At 36.1% G+C, this 14,650-nt stretch overlaps 1 protein-coding gene across 4 annotated transcripts in view; it reads right to left on the bottom strand.

Annotated features, from left to right (window-relative positions):
* The window catches only part of agla (amylo-alpha-1, 6-glucosidase, 4-alpha-glucanotransferase a), a 33,429-nt gene that overhangs the window by 16,969 nt on the left and 1,810 nt on the right, over window positions 1-14,650 (bottom strand). For 3 of the 4 annotated variants that reach the window (XM_051094489.1, XM_051094469.1, XM_051094483.1), the window contains exons 3-13: window positions 11,786-11,996; window positions 11,521-11,690; window positions 9,385-9,588; window positions 7,010-7,191; window positions 6,805-6,916; window positions 6,595-6,721; window positions 6,393-6,495; window positions 6,222-6,319; window positions 5,117-5,256; window positions 4,645-4,832; window positions 1,998-2,121 (exon numbers count right to left, since the gene is read on the bottom strand). In XM_051094489.1, the coding sequence (XP_050950446.1) occupies window positions 1,998-2,121; window positions 4,645-4,832; window positions 5,117-5,256; window positions 6,222-6,319; window positions 6,393-6,495; window positions 6,595-6,721; window positions 6,805-6,916; window positions 7,010-7,191; window positions 9,385-9,588; window positions 11,521-11,690; window positions 11,786-11,996 (1,659 nt within the window). Of the gene's footprint in view, window positions 1-1,600; window positions 1,725-1,997; window positions 2,122-4,644; window positions 4,833-5,116; window positions 5,257-6,221; window positions 6,320-6,392; window positions 6,496-6,594; window positions 6,722-6,804; window positions 6,917-7,009; window positions 7,192-9,384; window positions 9,589-11,520; window positions 11,691-11,785; window positions 11,997-14,650 lie in introns of all 4 variants that reach the window. The other variant, XM_051094476.1, reaches the window with a different exon arrangement.

Raw genomic sequence — 14,650 nt, 5'->3', positions numbered from 1 at the left:
CTATTGTTTGACATTAGAAGACATGTCAACTACTTTTACATTTTTTGGTTAGTTTTATGGTGATTTTGCATCATTTTTTAAGTTTAGAAGCTTTAATCCAGAAGAAAAAAGCCATACTGGTTTGAGGTGAGTAAATGATGAAAAGCTAAGACTTAAATTAATTTGTGGTTAAGATGTCAAGCTAGGTAGAATCAGATTCAGTTTCTGCACATACTACCATTCAAAAGTTTAAGTTCATTAAGATTTTAATATTAATAGAAATTAATTTTATCAGCAAGAATGCATTAAATGTATTAAAAGTAACAGTAAATACATTTAAAAAGTTACAAAAACCTTCTTCTTCAAATAAATGCTGTACTCTTTATCAAAAAAAAAAAAAAAAAAAAAAAAAAAAAAAAAAATCACAAAAATATCACGCTGAAAATTCAGCTTTGCCATCACATGAATAAATTTTAAAATATACTAATATAGATAACTGTTATTTAAAGGAGAAGTCCACTTCCAGAACAAAAACTGACAGATAATGTACCTCTTCTCATCCAAGATGTTCATGTCTTTCTTTTCTCAGCCATAAAGAAATTATGTTTTTGAGGGAAACATTTCAGGATTTTTCTCCATATAATGGACTGATATGGAGCCCCAATTTTGAACTTCCAAAATGCAGTTTAAATGCAGCTACAAACGATCCCAAATGCGGTTGTAAATGATCCCAGCTGAGGAAGAAGGGTCTTATCTAGCGAAACAATCTGTTATTTTCATTAAAATAATATAATTTATATACTTTTTAATGTCAAACGCTCGTCTTGTCTCACTCTGCCTGAACTGTTTTTTTCCGGTTCATCACAGTTAGGGTATGTTGAAAAATTCCCATCTCATGTTCTCCCTCAACTTCAAAATCGTCTTATATTGCTGTTTTACCTTTTTTGTTAAGGGTGTTTGATCTTCTTTGACTGGGTCGGTACTTCTGCAGTGATGTAGGATGATTTTGAAATGATTTATGAAGTTAAGGGAGAAAATACGATTGCAGTTTTTCGACATACTCTAACTGTCTTGAGCCAGAATACACAGAGTTCAGGGAGAGCAAGGCAAGACGAGCGTTTGAGATAAAAAAGTATTTTTTTTTAATGAAAATAACTGATCGTTTTGCTAGATAAGACCCTTCTTCATGGGCTGGGATCATTTACAACCACATTTGGGATCGTTTGAAGCAGCATTTAACCTGCCTTTTGGAAGTTCAAAATCGGGGCACCATATCAGTCCATTATATGGAGAAATATCCTGAAATGTTTTCCTCAAAAAACATAATTTCTTTACAGCTGGAAAAAAAAACCCACATGAACATCTTGGATGACAAGGGGGTGAGTACATTATCTGTAAATTTTTGCTCTGGAAGTGGACTTCTCCTTTAAAATGTAGAAATATTTCACAATATTACTCTTTTTACTGTCTTTCTGATAAAAAATGCAGCCTTGGTTAAAATATCTTACCGATCCCAAACTTTTGACTGGTGATGGTAGTTTAACAATTCAAAATGTTATAATTAGAATTACGATATAATGAAACAGCCACAATGCAAGACCAGGCTATTAGAAGGCCATACCTCTGATGAGTGAAGAGATTCCTAATCTAGTCACAAAGACATTATCCAGCTCCTCGCTGCCTGTGAAGAGCTCGGCAACCACGTACAGGTCAGGCCTGAGGGTGCGGGCGGCATCCAGCATGAACTGCAGCAAGCAGGGTTAGGGCAAGACGAACAGCCAAGAGGAAACCAAACCACGGTTGTTAGTATGTCAGGTAGGGTGTGAAAAATTAAAAAAGGGAGACGGTCATGCCTCAAATGAAGCCAAAATGAGACAATAAAGTCAAGGTGAGAGATTTTGGACGTATATATATTTAGGAGAGATAGTTCAGAGAGAAAATGACAGGTGATGCAATGCAAAAAAGAAAGACAAACAGATAAGACATTGTTAGTGTCATGCTAAAAGACTCTCCAATACCTCTGATAAGACTGGTTATTCCCAGCCGGTTAACAAACACATTGTCAATCAGCTCGCTGCCTGTAAAGAGCTCGGCTATCACATAGAGATTGGGTCTGACTGATCTGGCTGCTGCCAACATGGTCTGCAGAGCACAACATGTTAAAAGTGAGAGGCGCTGCTAGCTTAAAAAAACTGTCAACTGATGCTAAAGTGTTTTGTATAGTGTTTGCTATAGGGAAATAATGAGAATGAATAACCATGTGCAGTAAACGGTAAAACTGCGCTACAAAACCACTGTGTTCATAATTAAGATTAAGTGCAATATCATAATATGGTAAGACACACCAATTTGCAATATCCAGCAGCAAAACGAGCTGTTTTGCACAGCTAAAAATAACTGGATGCAGATGAGACTGGAAGTCAGACCCATAAAATTTACAAATGGCTGTGCCCACTCTTACGGGAAGAAAAAGGTGGGTAAATACGTGTTAAAATAACAATAAACAGCTGTTACTCATTTCTGAAATAAATGGTCATTACTTTGACACAGTCACCTCCAATAACAGGTCACTCTTGTGTTTCAAATTACATATGAATTAAGCATTTTTATAAACAGCATTATTTAAAAAGACAGCATCTGCCTAAAGTAATAGTTCATCCAAAAAAATATATATTTTTTTGAAAATGTGCTCACTGTCAGGCCACTGAAGATGAGTTTTAGAAATTTAGATAAACAGATTTGCAGAAATCTAGCCCTGGCTCACCACTGGATCCTTTGTAGTGAATGGGTGCCGTGAAAATGAGAGATCAAACTGCATCACAATAATCCACAAGTAATCCACACGACTTCAGTCCATAAATTAATGTCTTTTAAAGTAGAAAGCTGCATGCTTGTAATAAATTCATCATTAAGATGTTTTTAACTTCAAACTGTTGTTTCTGGCTAAAGATCAAGCACCTTTTACAAACAAAAACAGTTCTAAACAAATATGTTGGTCGATCTTGATGTGAAAGTACAAGAAGGGATGGACTTTTTCACTGGATGAAGCATTATTATGAATTTTGGATTGGTAAACATTGTAATGATGGATCTGTTTCTTACAAACACAGCTTTTCACTTCACAAGACGTTAACTGATGGACTGGAGTTAAGTGGATTACTAGTGAATTATTGTCATGTTTTCATCAGCTCTTTGGACTGACGGCACCCACTCACTACAGTGGATCCATTGGTGAGTAAGTGATGTAATGCTAAATTTCTACAAATCTATTCTGATGTAGAAACAAACTCATCTTCGATGGCCTGAGAGTACATTTTCAACAATTTTTTTTTCTGAACTATTCCTTTAAAGAACTGAACTCTCAAATCTCCTTTTTTAACACTTGGATTAAGAGATGATCTGTTACTATGATTTTGTATAGTAAACAGATAATGGAAAGTGGATATTTGTAGAATCATCAGCTTTACTTTCTTTTTAAAGGAGAAGTTCCCTTTCAGAAGTTCCCTTTTCAGTTTAAATACAGCTCCACGAGGAAGAAGGGTCTTATCTAGTGAAATAATCGGTTATTTTAGAAAAAAATGGTACAATTTATATACCATTTAACTTTAATTTTCATCTTGTCTAGCTCTGCGTGAACTCTGTGCACTCCGGTTCAAGACAGTTAGGGTATGTTGAAAAATCTAATTTTCTCCAACTTCAAAATCGTCCTACATCGCTGTTTTACCTTTTTTTGTAAAACATTTTTTTGCATGTTCACTTTGTATACACTGGGTTGGTACTTCTGCAGTGATGTAGGACGATTTTGAAGTTGGAGGAGAAAATGAGATGGGCGTTTTTCGACATACCCTAACTGTCTTGCACCGGAAAAAATGCACAATAACATTTTTAAATTAGGTATTTGAGGTATTTTTTTTTTTTTTAGAAAATAACTGATCGTTTCACCAGATAAGACCCTTATTCCTCGGCTGGGATCATTTAGAGCCCTTTAAGGCTACATTTAAACTGCATTTTTGGAAGTTCAAACTCACAGACACCATAGAAGTCCTCTATACAGAGAAAATTCCTGAAATGTTTTCCTCAAAAAAACATAATTTCTTTACGACTGAAGAAAGGAAGACATGAAATTTGATTTTTGTTTTGGAAGTGAACTTGTAGTTTCATGCTCTTGAGCACAAAGTTTGTAATGTTAAACTGTCAACCCTGGTACCCTTCTGAGGATATAACTAACATGCTGGTTCAACGCATTTTATCAAGATTCAAATGACTAAAAGTTTCAAAAGACTATTAAAATCTTATTAAATCATATTACACTTTTTACAATAAAAACACCATATTAAAATTGCACATAGCGTCAGGTTGCATAGCATGACCCTTATACCATCACTGGTTTATCAATAAGCAAAGAATGGAGAACAAGCCACACTTAATATACTTCAGTGTGAAGTACAGCCAATGACAGAACAATTGGTGGATGGGGAACAATCCTTATCCAAAATGTACTAACCAAGACAGTAACTAATGAGCTTGTCATATGAAAATGTGGGGGGCAGTTCTTCCTGCCCCCCATGTCTAATATTCATCTTTACACATAGTTATTCTCAAACACGTAATTCATCTCTGATCTAGCCAAAAGTAATAATCCATCTTTTGACACTGTCAAGGTACCTCAGCCACATGCAGCGGAGTTGAATGGCAGTTGTCCAGACGCACTCCCACAAAGTGCTTGGCCGTAATCTCAGTGTATTTCTGCATGTGGGCCCACAGGTAGGGGCAGTCCTCGGGCCCATTGCCATACCGCAGTTTAACGCTGTCACCCCAGCAGATCAGCTCCCTCCTGATGTAGACGTTGGACCCTAACCAGAATGAGGACAAGAAAAAGCAACTTTAATTCACCTTACTGCCAAAAAGGCTTGGCAAGTGTTGCAAACGATTAAGGTTTAGTAAATGTGTTGATATCACCACCTTGTGTTTACTATCAGAATTACATCACTACTCTCATTGAAATCTACTGTGACATAATTAAATTTGACAAGCACGCATGTAACCAGCACAACTTTTAGTAAGCAAAAATAGAAAAAAAAAAATTACATAAAAATAACTAAATAAATGAATTAATTCAATTTAAATACAACAAAACCTGGCTCGGCGAAGTTCCTCAGGGGATCGTCTGCCATGACCCAGCCATTATGGGCCAGGAAGTGACATGACTTTTCTGGTTGATTTATCAGCTCCAGATCCTCCTCCAAAGTTGCTTCCTCAAATGGGAAAGTGAAATATCTGCATGCAGGCAAAACAACATTAAAGGAGAAAATTTACAGATGTACTCACCCCCTTGTCATCCAGGATGTTCATGTCTTTCTTACTTCAGTCGATAAAAAATTATGTTTCTTGAGGAAAAAATTTCAGGAATGTTCTCCATATAGTGGACTTCTATGGTGCCCCCAAGTTTGAACTTCCAAAATGCAGCTTCAAATGGCTCTAATCGATCCCAGCCGAGGAAAAATGGTCATATTGAGCAAAGCGATCTGTCGTTTTCGAAACAAATTGACAATTTCTATACTTTTTAACCTCAAACGCTCGTCTTGTCTAAGTCTGTGTGAATTCTGTTTTTTTCCAATTTGATACAGTCAATACACTTAGGGTATGTCGAAAAACTCCCATCTCATTTTCTTCCCCAACTTCAAAATCGTCCTACATAGCTGCAGAAGTACCGACCCAGGTTTACAAATTGAACATGCAAAGACCATCAGATGGCCTTTCCAAAAAAATGTAAAACACCAATGTAGGGTGATTCTGACATTGAAGAAGAAAATGAGACAAGACTGTACTACACAGACACAGACGAGACAAGACAAGCATTTGAGGCTAAAAAGCATATAAATTGTCAATTTGTTTCAAAATGACCACACGTTTCGCTAGATAAGACCATTCTTCCTCGGCTGGGATTGTTTAGAGCCTTTTGAAGCTGCATTTAAACTACATTTTGGAAGTTCAAACTTGGGGGCACCATAGAAGTCCACTATATGGAGAACATTCCTGAAATGTATTCCTCAAAAATCATAATTTATTTACGACTGAAGAAAGTAAGACATGAACATCTTGGATGACAAGGGGTTGAGTAAATTATTTGTGAATTGCTGTTCTGGAAGTGAACTTTTCCTTTAAATATCATAGCAAACATTTGCTAACTTTGAATATGATACTAAAATTTCAACAGAGGCTGATTGAATGAACTGTGCTACCTAGTAACCAGAGGATGTTTTCTGGTGACGGGGCCCAACTTGGGTCCGTGGTCAGCAAGTCTTTCATAGCTTACAGTTCCAGCAATGCAGTTGGTAGCCTGGAGGTAAAAAATGAGATCACTGGTTTGGATTCCATAGAAATTAGAGTTAAATGTAAAGAGAAAGACTCACCTGTTCCTGATGGTGCTTGATTTCATGAAACTGTTCACCATTAATTTCTTCCAGTCTTCTCTTCAGCCAGTTACAGCAATCTTCAATGGCACCGGGGCTGTTCCTACAACAACATAAAACCGATGTGTAATTCAGCAACATAAAATCAACGTATAACAAGCACATTATAGTGAACACATGCTCAATGCAGCAGCATACGAACCCATGGGGCACAAAGGTTTCTAGAGCTGAGTTCATGTCCACTGTGTTACCAAAACGTCTATACTGAGGGTCCTGAATGATCTTCAGTTGCTGTTTGCCCTCAGTCTTGCTCCTATCAGGTTTGGCTCCTGTGCAGACAATTTAAAACAAACCACTAAACACATTACAATTTTAATTTCTCTTAGCCTCTGAGAACCTTCCAGAAACTCACCGTTTTGGAGTAAGGTTCTGAACTGCTCTACTGTCGGTTCCACTTTGATTTGGAAGAACTCCCACAGTTTGATCTTGGGAAACACATCTTGCCAGAGAACTCCACGAATCGCCTAGTGAAAACACATTACGGTTTGTTTGGAAGGAAATAAGAACATGCAAACTGAATTCTGTTTTAAGGTTTCCACAGATACTGATTCGCTCACATGGAGGTGTTCGTGATTCTGGATTAGGGCTGGGAGACCCTTGTCTTCGTATTTGCCCTCAGCTATAGCACAGGTGACGTGCCACAGGGCTCTATCCAGCACCCAGGCCGGCTTCAGATGGGGAGAGTTCACAAGGTTATAACCACACTCGGGATGCTTCTTAATCCACTTGCTGTTAGCAGCTGGGAAAGATATAAAAAAAAAAAGAAAAAAAAAAAAAAACACAGTGGTTATGACATTGTCAACCAAATAAACAAAAATGAACAAAGATGAAGAAACAAACATCAAATAAATAAAGAAAGAAATGCTGTTCTTTTAAACTTTCTATTCATCAAAACATCCTGAAATTTTTCTGAACAAAACAAAACACGGTTTTCACAAAAAAAAAAAATGAAGCAGCACAACAGTTTAACTTTTATAATAAGAAGACATGTTTATCGAGCACCAAATCAACATTAGAATGATTTCTGAGAGATCATGTGACACTGATAACTGGAGTAATGACTGCTGAAAATTCAGCTTTGCAACGACAGGAATAAAATTTACTTAAAAAATATTTAAATAGAAAAAGGTTATTTTAAATTGTAATAATATTTCTCAATATTACAGATTTTACTGTATGTTTGATAAATGCATGATAAATGCAGCCTTAGTGAGAATAAGAGATTGTGTATATTTTAATAGCACAACATACACACGCACACAAAATTTGGGATGAGTAAGTTTTTAATGTTTTTTTTAAAGAAGTTTCTTATTTTCTTACTGATCCTCATCAAGGCTGCATTTTTTTAATCTAAAAATACAGAAAAAAACAGTAATATTGTAAAATATTAATTCAATGTAAACTGTTTTCTATGAATAATATTTTAAAATGTAATTTATTATTTCTGTGATCCAAAGCTGAATTTTCAGCATCATTACACCAGTCTTCAGTGTCACAGAAATCATTCTAATATGCTGATACTTTTTTTAGGATTATTCAATAAATAAAAAGTTAAAAAGAACAATATAAAGTACCATTTAAAAGTTTGTGGTCAATACATTTTTATTTTCTTTTTTTAGATGACATTTATTTTTTATTCACCAGAGATGTGTTAAATTGATTAGAAAGTGATAGCAAAGACATATTGTTCGGAAATATTTCTATTTTGAATAAATGCTGTTGTTTTTAACTTTTTAATTAATCAAAGAATCCTGAAAAGTATCACAGGCTCCAAAAAATATATATATTAAGCAATAAAAAAAATAAAAGAAAAAAAATCAGCATATTAGAATAATTTCTGAAGAATCATGTGACACTGAAGACTGGAGTGATGATGCTGAAAATTCAGCTTTGCCTCACAGGAATAACTTATTTTTTAAATATATTAAAATAGAAAACCATTATTTTAAACTGTAAATTATTTCACATTATTACTGCTTTTTCTATATTTTTGATCAAGTAAATTCAGCCTTGATGAGCATAAGAGAATTCTTTAAAAACATTCAAAATCTTACTGATCTTAAACGTTTGAACAGCAGTGTGTGTATAAATGCACATATGGCACACAGCACTGGACTTCCCCTTGTTTAAATGTGTGGCATTTGCACCCAGCTTCAGATAAGGTATCATACACTCCTTGACCTTTAACTCTGCTGAGCTCTGGTAGAAGCAATGAACTATGAACTTTGCTTTCTATTAAGCCTGATTACTCTAACATATCAATGAACAGTGTAACTCAAAGAAAAGGTTAAAGAGTTCAAGGAAAAAGAAACACGATCTTACGGTGACATCCTTAGTGATGTCAAACAGAACCTAAAGAAGCTCTAACAAAACTAAGCAAAGCAAGTTCATTCAAATTCCCCTGCAGTAAGTCACCTATAAACGCACTCTTCTCTAAACCTCCACAATCAGTCAGGATATCTGAATGAAAGTTTTAAAGTTTCTCTTTAGTGTTCGGTGCACATACTGGGACTCTCGAGCAGCTCTGTGCAACAGCTGAACTGCAGCATATTACAGATCAGACAGGCCAAATGTTGCACCAACAGCTCCTGTTCTCTGTAAATAAACTATTTTTAGAATTGAAGTCAATGGAGAGGCTTTTAGTGGGGGCTTACAGGAGATTACAGTCAATCAGTTTGAAACTGTGGCTTTTTCAATCAGAATAAGATAACCCACTATAGCTGGACCCCGCAGACAGATAATTGGCATGCAACACTTTTGGAAAGTCCTGTGACATGTTATACTCAATCTAAAATTATTTCTCAACAGTTTGCCAATTCTTTTATATTTATTGTGCATGTACAGTAGCTTTTATGAATTATTTGGATAAACGTGTCTGCCAAGTGAAAAAAAGTTATGCATAAAGCAATGTAGAAAAAGTGTACACACACACCCGTATGATTGTAAACCACATCGGTGATGCAAAGCATATTCCACTCATTCTTCATTTTCTCCACAAGGTTGCCAGCATCAGTCCAAGTGTACGTTTGTCCGGGAGGGGAGAAGTCTGGGTTGAGCTCCAGCTGATCGGCCAGAGAGTAACAGGAGCGCGACTCACCCAGCGTCTGCAATGGCGTGAAGTGAATCATATTATACCCTAAAAAGATGCATAGGAAACATGAAATCAGTTACTTTGAAACAGATCACTCACTGAACGCTGGAAAATGTTTCAGTTTATGTACCAACGTGATAAAACCACATACTGTAAATGCAATTCATAGCAATCTGTGGCATAAAAACGTATCAATATAACTTCATAAATTAATCGGAAAGCATTGTTCATGTGAAACGTTAACCTTTTAAAGGATTAGTTGACTTCCAGAATAAAAATTTCCTGATAATTTACTTACCACTTGTCATCCAAGATGTTCATGTCTTTCTTTCTTTAGTCAAAAAAAGAAATTAAGGTTTTAAGTAAGTTTAAATTTAATTTAAAAATTAAAAGGTTGAAACTAAGGTTAAGGAAAACATCCAGGATTTTTCTCCATATAGTGGGCTTCAACAGGTTGAAGGTCCAAACTGCAGTTTCAGTGTAGCTTCAAAGGGCTCTACACGATCCTAGCTGTGGAATAAGGGTCTTATATAGCAAAACAATAATTGATTTAATTTTTTTTTTTAAATATCTATACTTTTTAACCACAAATGCTCATCTTGCACTAGCTCTGCAATGCACATTACGTAATCACACTGGAAAAGTCACACATGGTTAGTCCTTCGTCTGTGTACTCTGGATAAAAAGTTAGGATAGAGCAAAAACACCTCATCTCATTTTCTCCTCCAACTTCAAAATCGTCCAACAATGTTATTTTACCCTTTTTTTTAAAGGGCGTGTGACTTTATTTTTGTGTTCGCTTTGTAAACTACTTCCATCTACTGTACGTCTCGAGTGTGATTACGTAATGCGTGGGGTCGAGCAAGAGCAAGATGAGCATTTGTGCTTAAAAAGTACACTGTCCTCCAAAAGTTTGGAAACACCCCTGGCAAAGTGTGGTTTTGGACGATATCAGCATAAATCCTTATCATTTTTTGGTGCAAATACATTGAAGTAACTTGACATCATCATTGAAGACCAGCAATAACAATTTTCATTTTGATTACATAATAATGGCGATAATACATGCCATACTGCCATATACATGTCAAAGTCAGACATGCCCTTTGCCAGCTGTGATGCCTGGTTACTGGTTTAAACTTGGCCCAGGTTTTTGAAAGATTTTTGGGTCAGCACACCTTAATAGCTTCAAAAATTGATTGGCAATTAAGTTTATAATACAATGAATTTAGGCCCAGATTATGCAGAGCTGTAATAGCTGCTAATGGTGGATATTTTGATGAATCTGTTTATGTAATAAAATATGTTTTCGTAGTTTGTGTTGTCCCTTATCAGTGCAAAATTGTCACAAATTAAAAAGGATTCATGCCAATATTGTCCAAAACCCCACTTTTCTAGGGTGTTTCCAAACTTTTGGAGGGCAGTGTATATACATTTAATTTTTTTTTTAGAAAATGATCGATCATTTCGCTAGATAAGACCCTTATTCCTCTCCCTAAGCTGCATTAAAACTTCAACCTGTTGACCTCCACTGAAGTCCACCATATGGAGAAAAATCCTGGAATGTTTCCTTCAAAAATTAATTTCTTTCCTTAAGAATGAAAGACATGAACATCTTGGATGACATGGGGTGAGTCAACTAATCCTTTAATTTAGAGAATTACTGAACTACTTAGATTTCATTGATAGGACTTACTGTTAAAAATGCAAAGTAACATGACTATTTTGAAATAAATAAAAAACTGTTCACTTCAAAAAACTACAGGCATTTCAGCTGTTTTAGGCCTACGAACTTAACCTCTTTAAATTTATTTGCTGAGTTTCTCCATGGTTATTTGTTGGTTATTGATTTGTACATATAATCAAATAGACTGCAGAGAAGGAGATAAGAAAAGTTCAAATGCAGTTAAAGATGACATTTTTGGTAAACAAGTGGTAAAAGTTTAACTAATATAATATCACCAGCTGTCTTTTTACCTGTCTCTTTGGAGACTTGTAGCCTGTCCAGCCACTCATCCAGGGGCCCAAGGCATTTGGACAGGTATGTCTGGATACTGATGCAATCTAAAGGCAAGACGTGGTTGTCTGCCCCTACTCGGAGCACTGGGTCCACCACAATATACCCACCGCCAGACTTCTCCTTATCTCTGAAGAGTTAGAAATAAATGATATGATGTACTGTTTTAACAAAATATAGATGCAGAACTGACAGTATAGGCAAACATTTAGACATCTAACTGACCCATGGCCAAAGTAATACTGGTATGAGCCTGAAATCTTGAGGTCAAGGGTGCAGAACTTGTCCGAATCATCCTCTCTTCCAGTAGGGTTAATCCAGTCTAAGACGTGGAACTTGTGGCGCTCAAATCGCTCCCCTTCTGCAGGGTAGTTGGTGTGAACATGCACGTTTTTGCCCTGAAGAGTGGGGCCCAGACGAAACTGGAGCTCAAACCCTAAGCAGAAACACAGAAAGCTTCACAACTCATGTTTTGCCATTTTTGGGTTACAATAAATAAACAATAATTAAAAAAACGGAAAATGGCACAAAACTGTTCATGACATACACACACCAGTCATTTTGCTAGTTACACCTTTTCAACTGCTTGTTAATGCAAATATAAGCCAATCATGTGGTAGCAACTTGATGAATTTAGGCATGTAGACATGATTAAGATGATCTGTTTAAGTTTAAACCAAGCACCAGAATGGTGAAGAAAGGTGGTTTAAGTGAGTTTGAATGTGGCATAGTTGATGATGCCAGAAAGCCTTGTCTGAGTATTTCATAAACTACTGATCTACCGGGATTTTTACACACTTCCATCTTCCACATTACAGAAAATGGTCTGAAAAAGAGAAAATATCCAGTGAGAATGTCTTGTTGATGAATGGTCATGCTGGTTCAGGGTGATAGAGAGGCAAAAGTAACTCAAATAATCACTTGTTATAACCAAAGTATGCAGAAGAGCATCTCTGAACACACAAAATGTTGAAGGAGAAGTCCACTTCCAGAACAAAAATGTACAGATAATGTACTCACCCCCTTGTCATCTAAGATGCTTGTGTGTTTCTTTCTTCAGTCGTAAAGAAATTATGTTTTTTTGAGGAAAACATTTCAGGATTTTTCTCCATATAATGGACTGATATGGTGCCTAGAGTTTGAACTTCCAAAATGCAGTTTAAATGCAGCTTCAAATGATCCCAAATGCGGTTGTAAACGATCCCAGCCAAGGAATAAGAGTCTTATCTAGCAAAACGATTAGGAATTTTTTTATTAGAAAAATGCAATTTAAATACTATTTAATCTCAAACGCTCGTCTTGTCTTTCTCTCCCTGAACTCTGTGTATTCTGACTCAAGACAGGTATTTTGAAAAACTCTTGAAAAAGGTATTTTCTCCCTCAACTTCAAAAATCATTTCAAAAATCACCCTACATCGCTGCAGAAGTGCAGAAGTGAACATGCAAAGAAGATCAAACACCCTTAACTAAAAAGGTAAAACAGCGATATAGGATGATTTTGAAGTTGAGGGAGAACATGAGATGGAAGTTTTTTGGCATAACCTAACTGTCATGAACTGGAAAAAACAGTTCAGGGAGAGCAAGGACGAGCGTTTGACATTAAAATGTATATAAATTGTATTATTTTTATGAAAATAACCCATCGTTTCGCTAGATAAGACCCTTCTTAAAAGGCTTACAACCGCATTTGGGATCGTTTGAAGCCGCATTTAAACTGCATTTTGGAAGTTCAAACTCGGGGCACCATAGACGTCCACTATATGGAAGAAAAACATGAATGAAAGAAAGACATGAACATCTTGGATGACAAGGGGGTAAGTACATTATCTGCAAATATTTGCTCTGAAAGTGGACTTCTCCTTTAAACCTTGATGCAGATGGGCTACAGCAGTATAAGACCACACTGGGTGCCACTCTTGTCAGCGAAGAACAGGAAACTAACGATACACTTTACCACAGGCTCACCAAAATTGGACAATCGAAGATTGGAAACAGTTGCCTGGACTAATGAGTTTTATTTTCTGTTGCGACTTTCAGATGGTGGGGTTAGAATTTGGTGTAAACAATATGAAAGCATGGATCCATCTTGCCTTGTATCAGTGCTTCAGGCTTCTGGTGGTATAACGGAGTGGGGATATTTTCTTGGCTCACTTTAGGCCCTTTTAGTCCCAATTGAGCATTGTTTAAACACCATAACTTACCTGAGTATTGTTGCTGACTTTGTCCATCCCTTTATGAACACAGTTGCTAATTCCAACAGGATAACACTGATGTCACAAATCTCAAATCATCTCAAGCTGTTTTCTTGAACATGACAATGAGTTCACTGTACTCAAACAGACACCACAGTCACTAGATCTCAATCCAATAGAGCACATTCGGAATGTGGTGGAACTGGAGATTTGTATCATAAATGTGCAACCGATAAATAAAAATATAAAAATATTCTGCGGCAACCATGTGATTGCAAAAGGGGTCGAACCCAGTACTAGCAAGGTGTATCTAATAGTGGCCAGTGAGTGTATGTATTTATTAAACAGTTTCATAATACCATTATAAAACATTTCCATCACTTGTCCGCATAGTATCACTGAAATTCTGATATAACAACAGTACCATACTACAGTAATATCAGATGGCAAAACCATGTTCATTTGTACTGTATAAATTCTGTATTATTTACCATCATAGTAGTTTTTTTTTTAAAAATGCTGTTACTGTATTATCTCTCAAAAGATCTAGAATTTAGATCTGGATAAAAAATTAGATGCCAACTATATTCAGCTCATTTAAAAGTATTCATTAACAGTATGTGAGGATGAGGATGCATATGATTTTGAACTTACGACGTAAGACAAATGATAACCTCCTCCAAAAATTAACCATGGAATTGAAAGTGAGTAGTTCTTAACAAGTTTTGTCTGCTGGAATTTTCCAATATGAATAGATTAAATTTCTCATATGAGACCCTGGACCACAAAACCAGTCATAAGGGTCAATTTTTGAAATCTGAAAGCTCCATTGATGTATGGTTTGTTAGGACAGGACAATAGTTGGCTGAGATTCAACTATTTGAAAATCTGGAATCTG

This window comes from Labeo rohita, chromosome 2, assembly GCF_022985175.1.
Source record: "Labeo rohita strain BAU-BD-2019 chromosome 2, IGBB_LRoh.1.0, whole genome shotgun sequence".
Lineage (NCBI taxonomy): Eukaryota > Metazoa > Chordata > Actinopteri > Cypriniformes > Cyprinidae > Labeo > Labeo rohita.
Note: the sequence above shows the minus strand (reverse complement) of the source record. Positions and strands in the feature narration are given on the sequence as shown.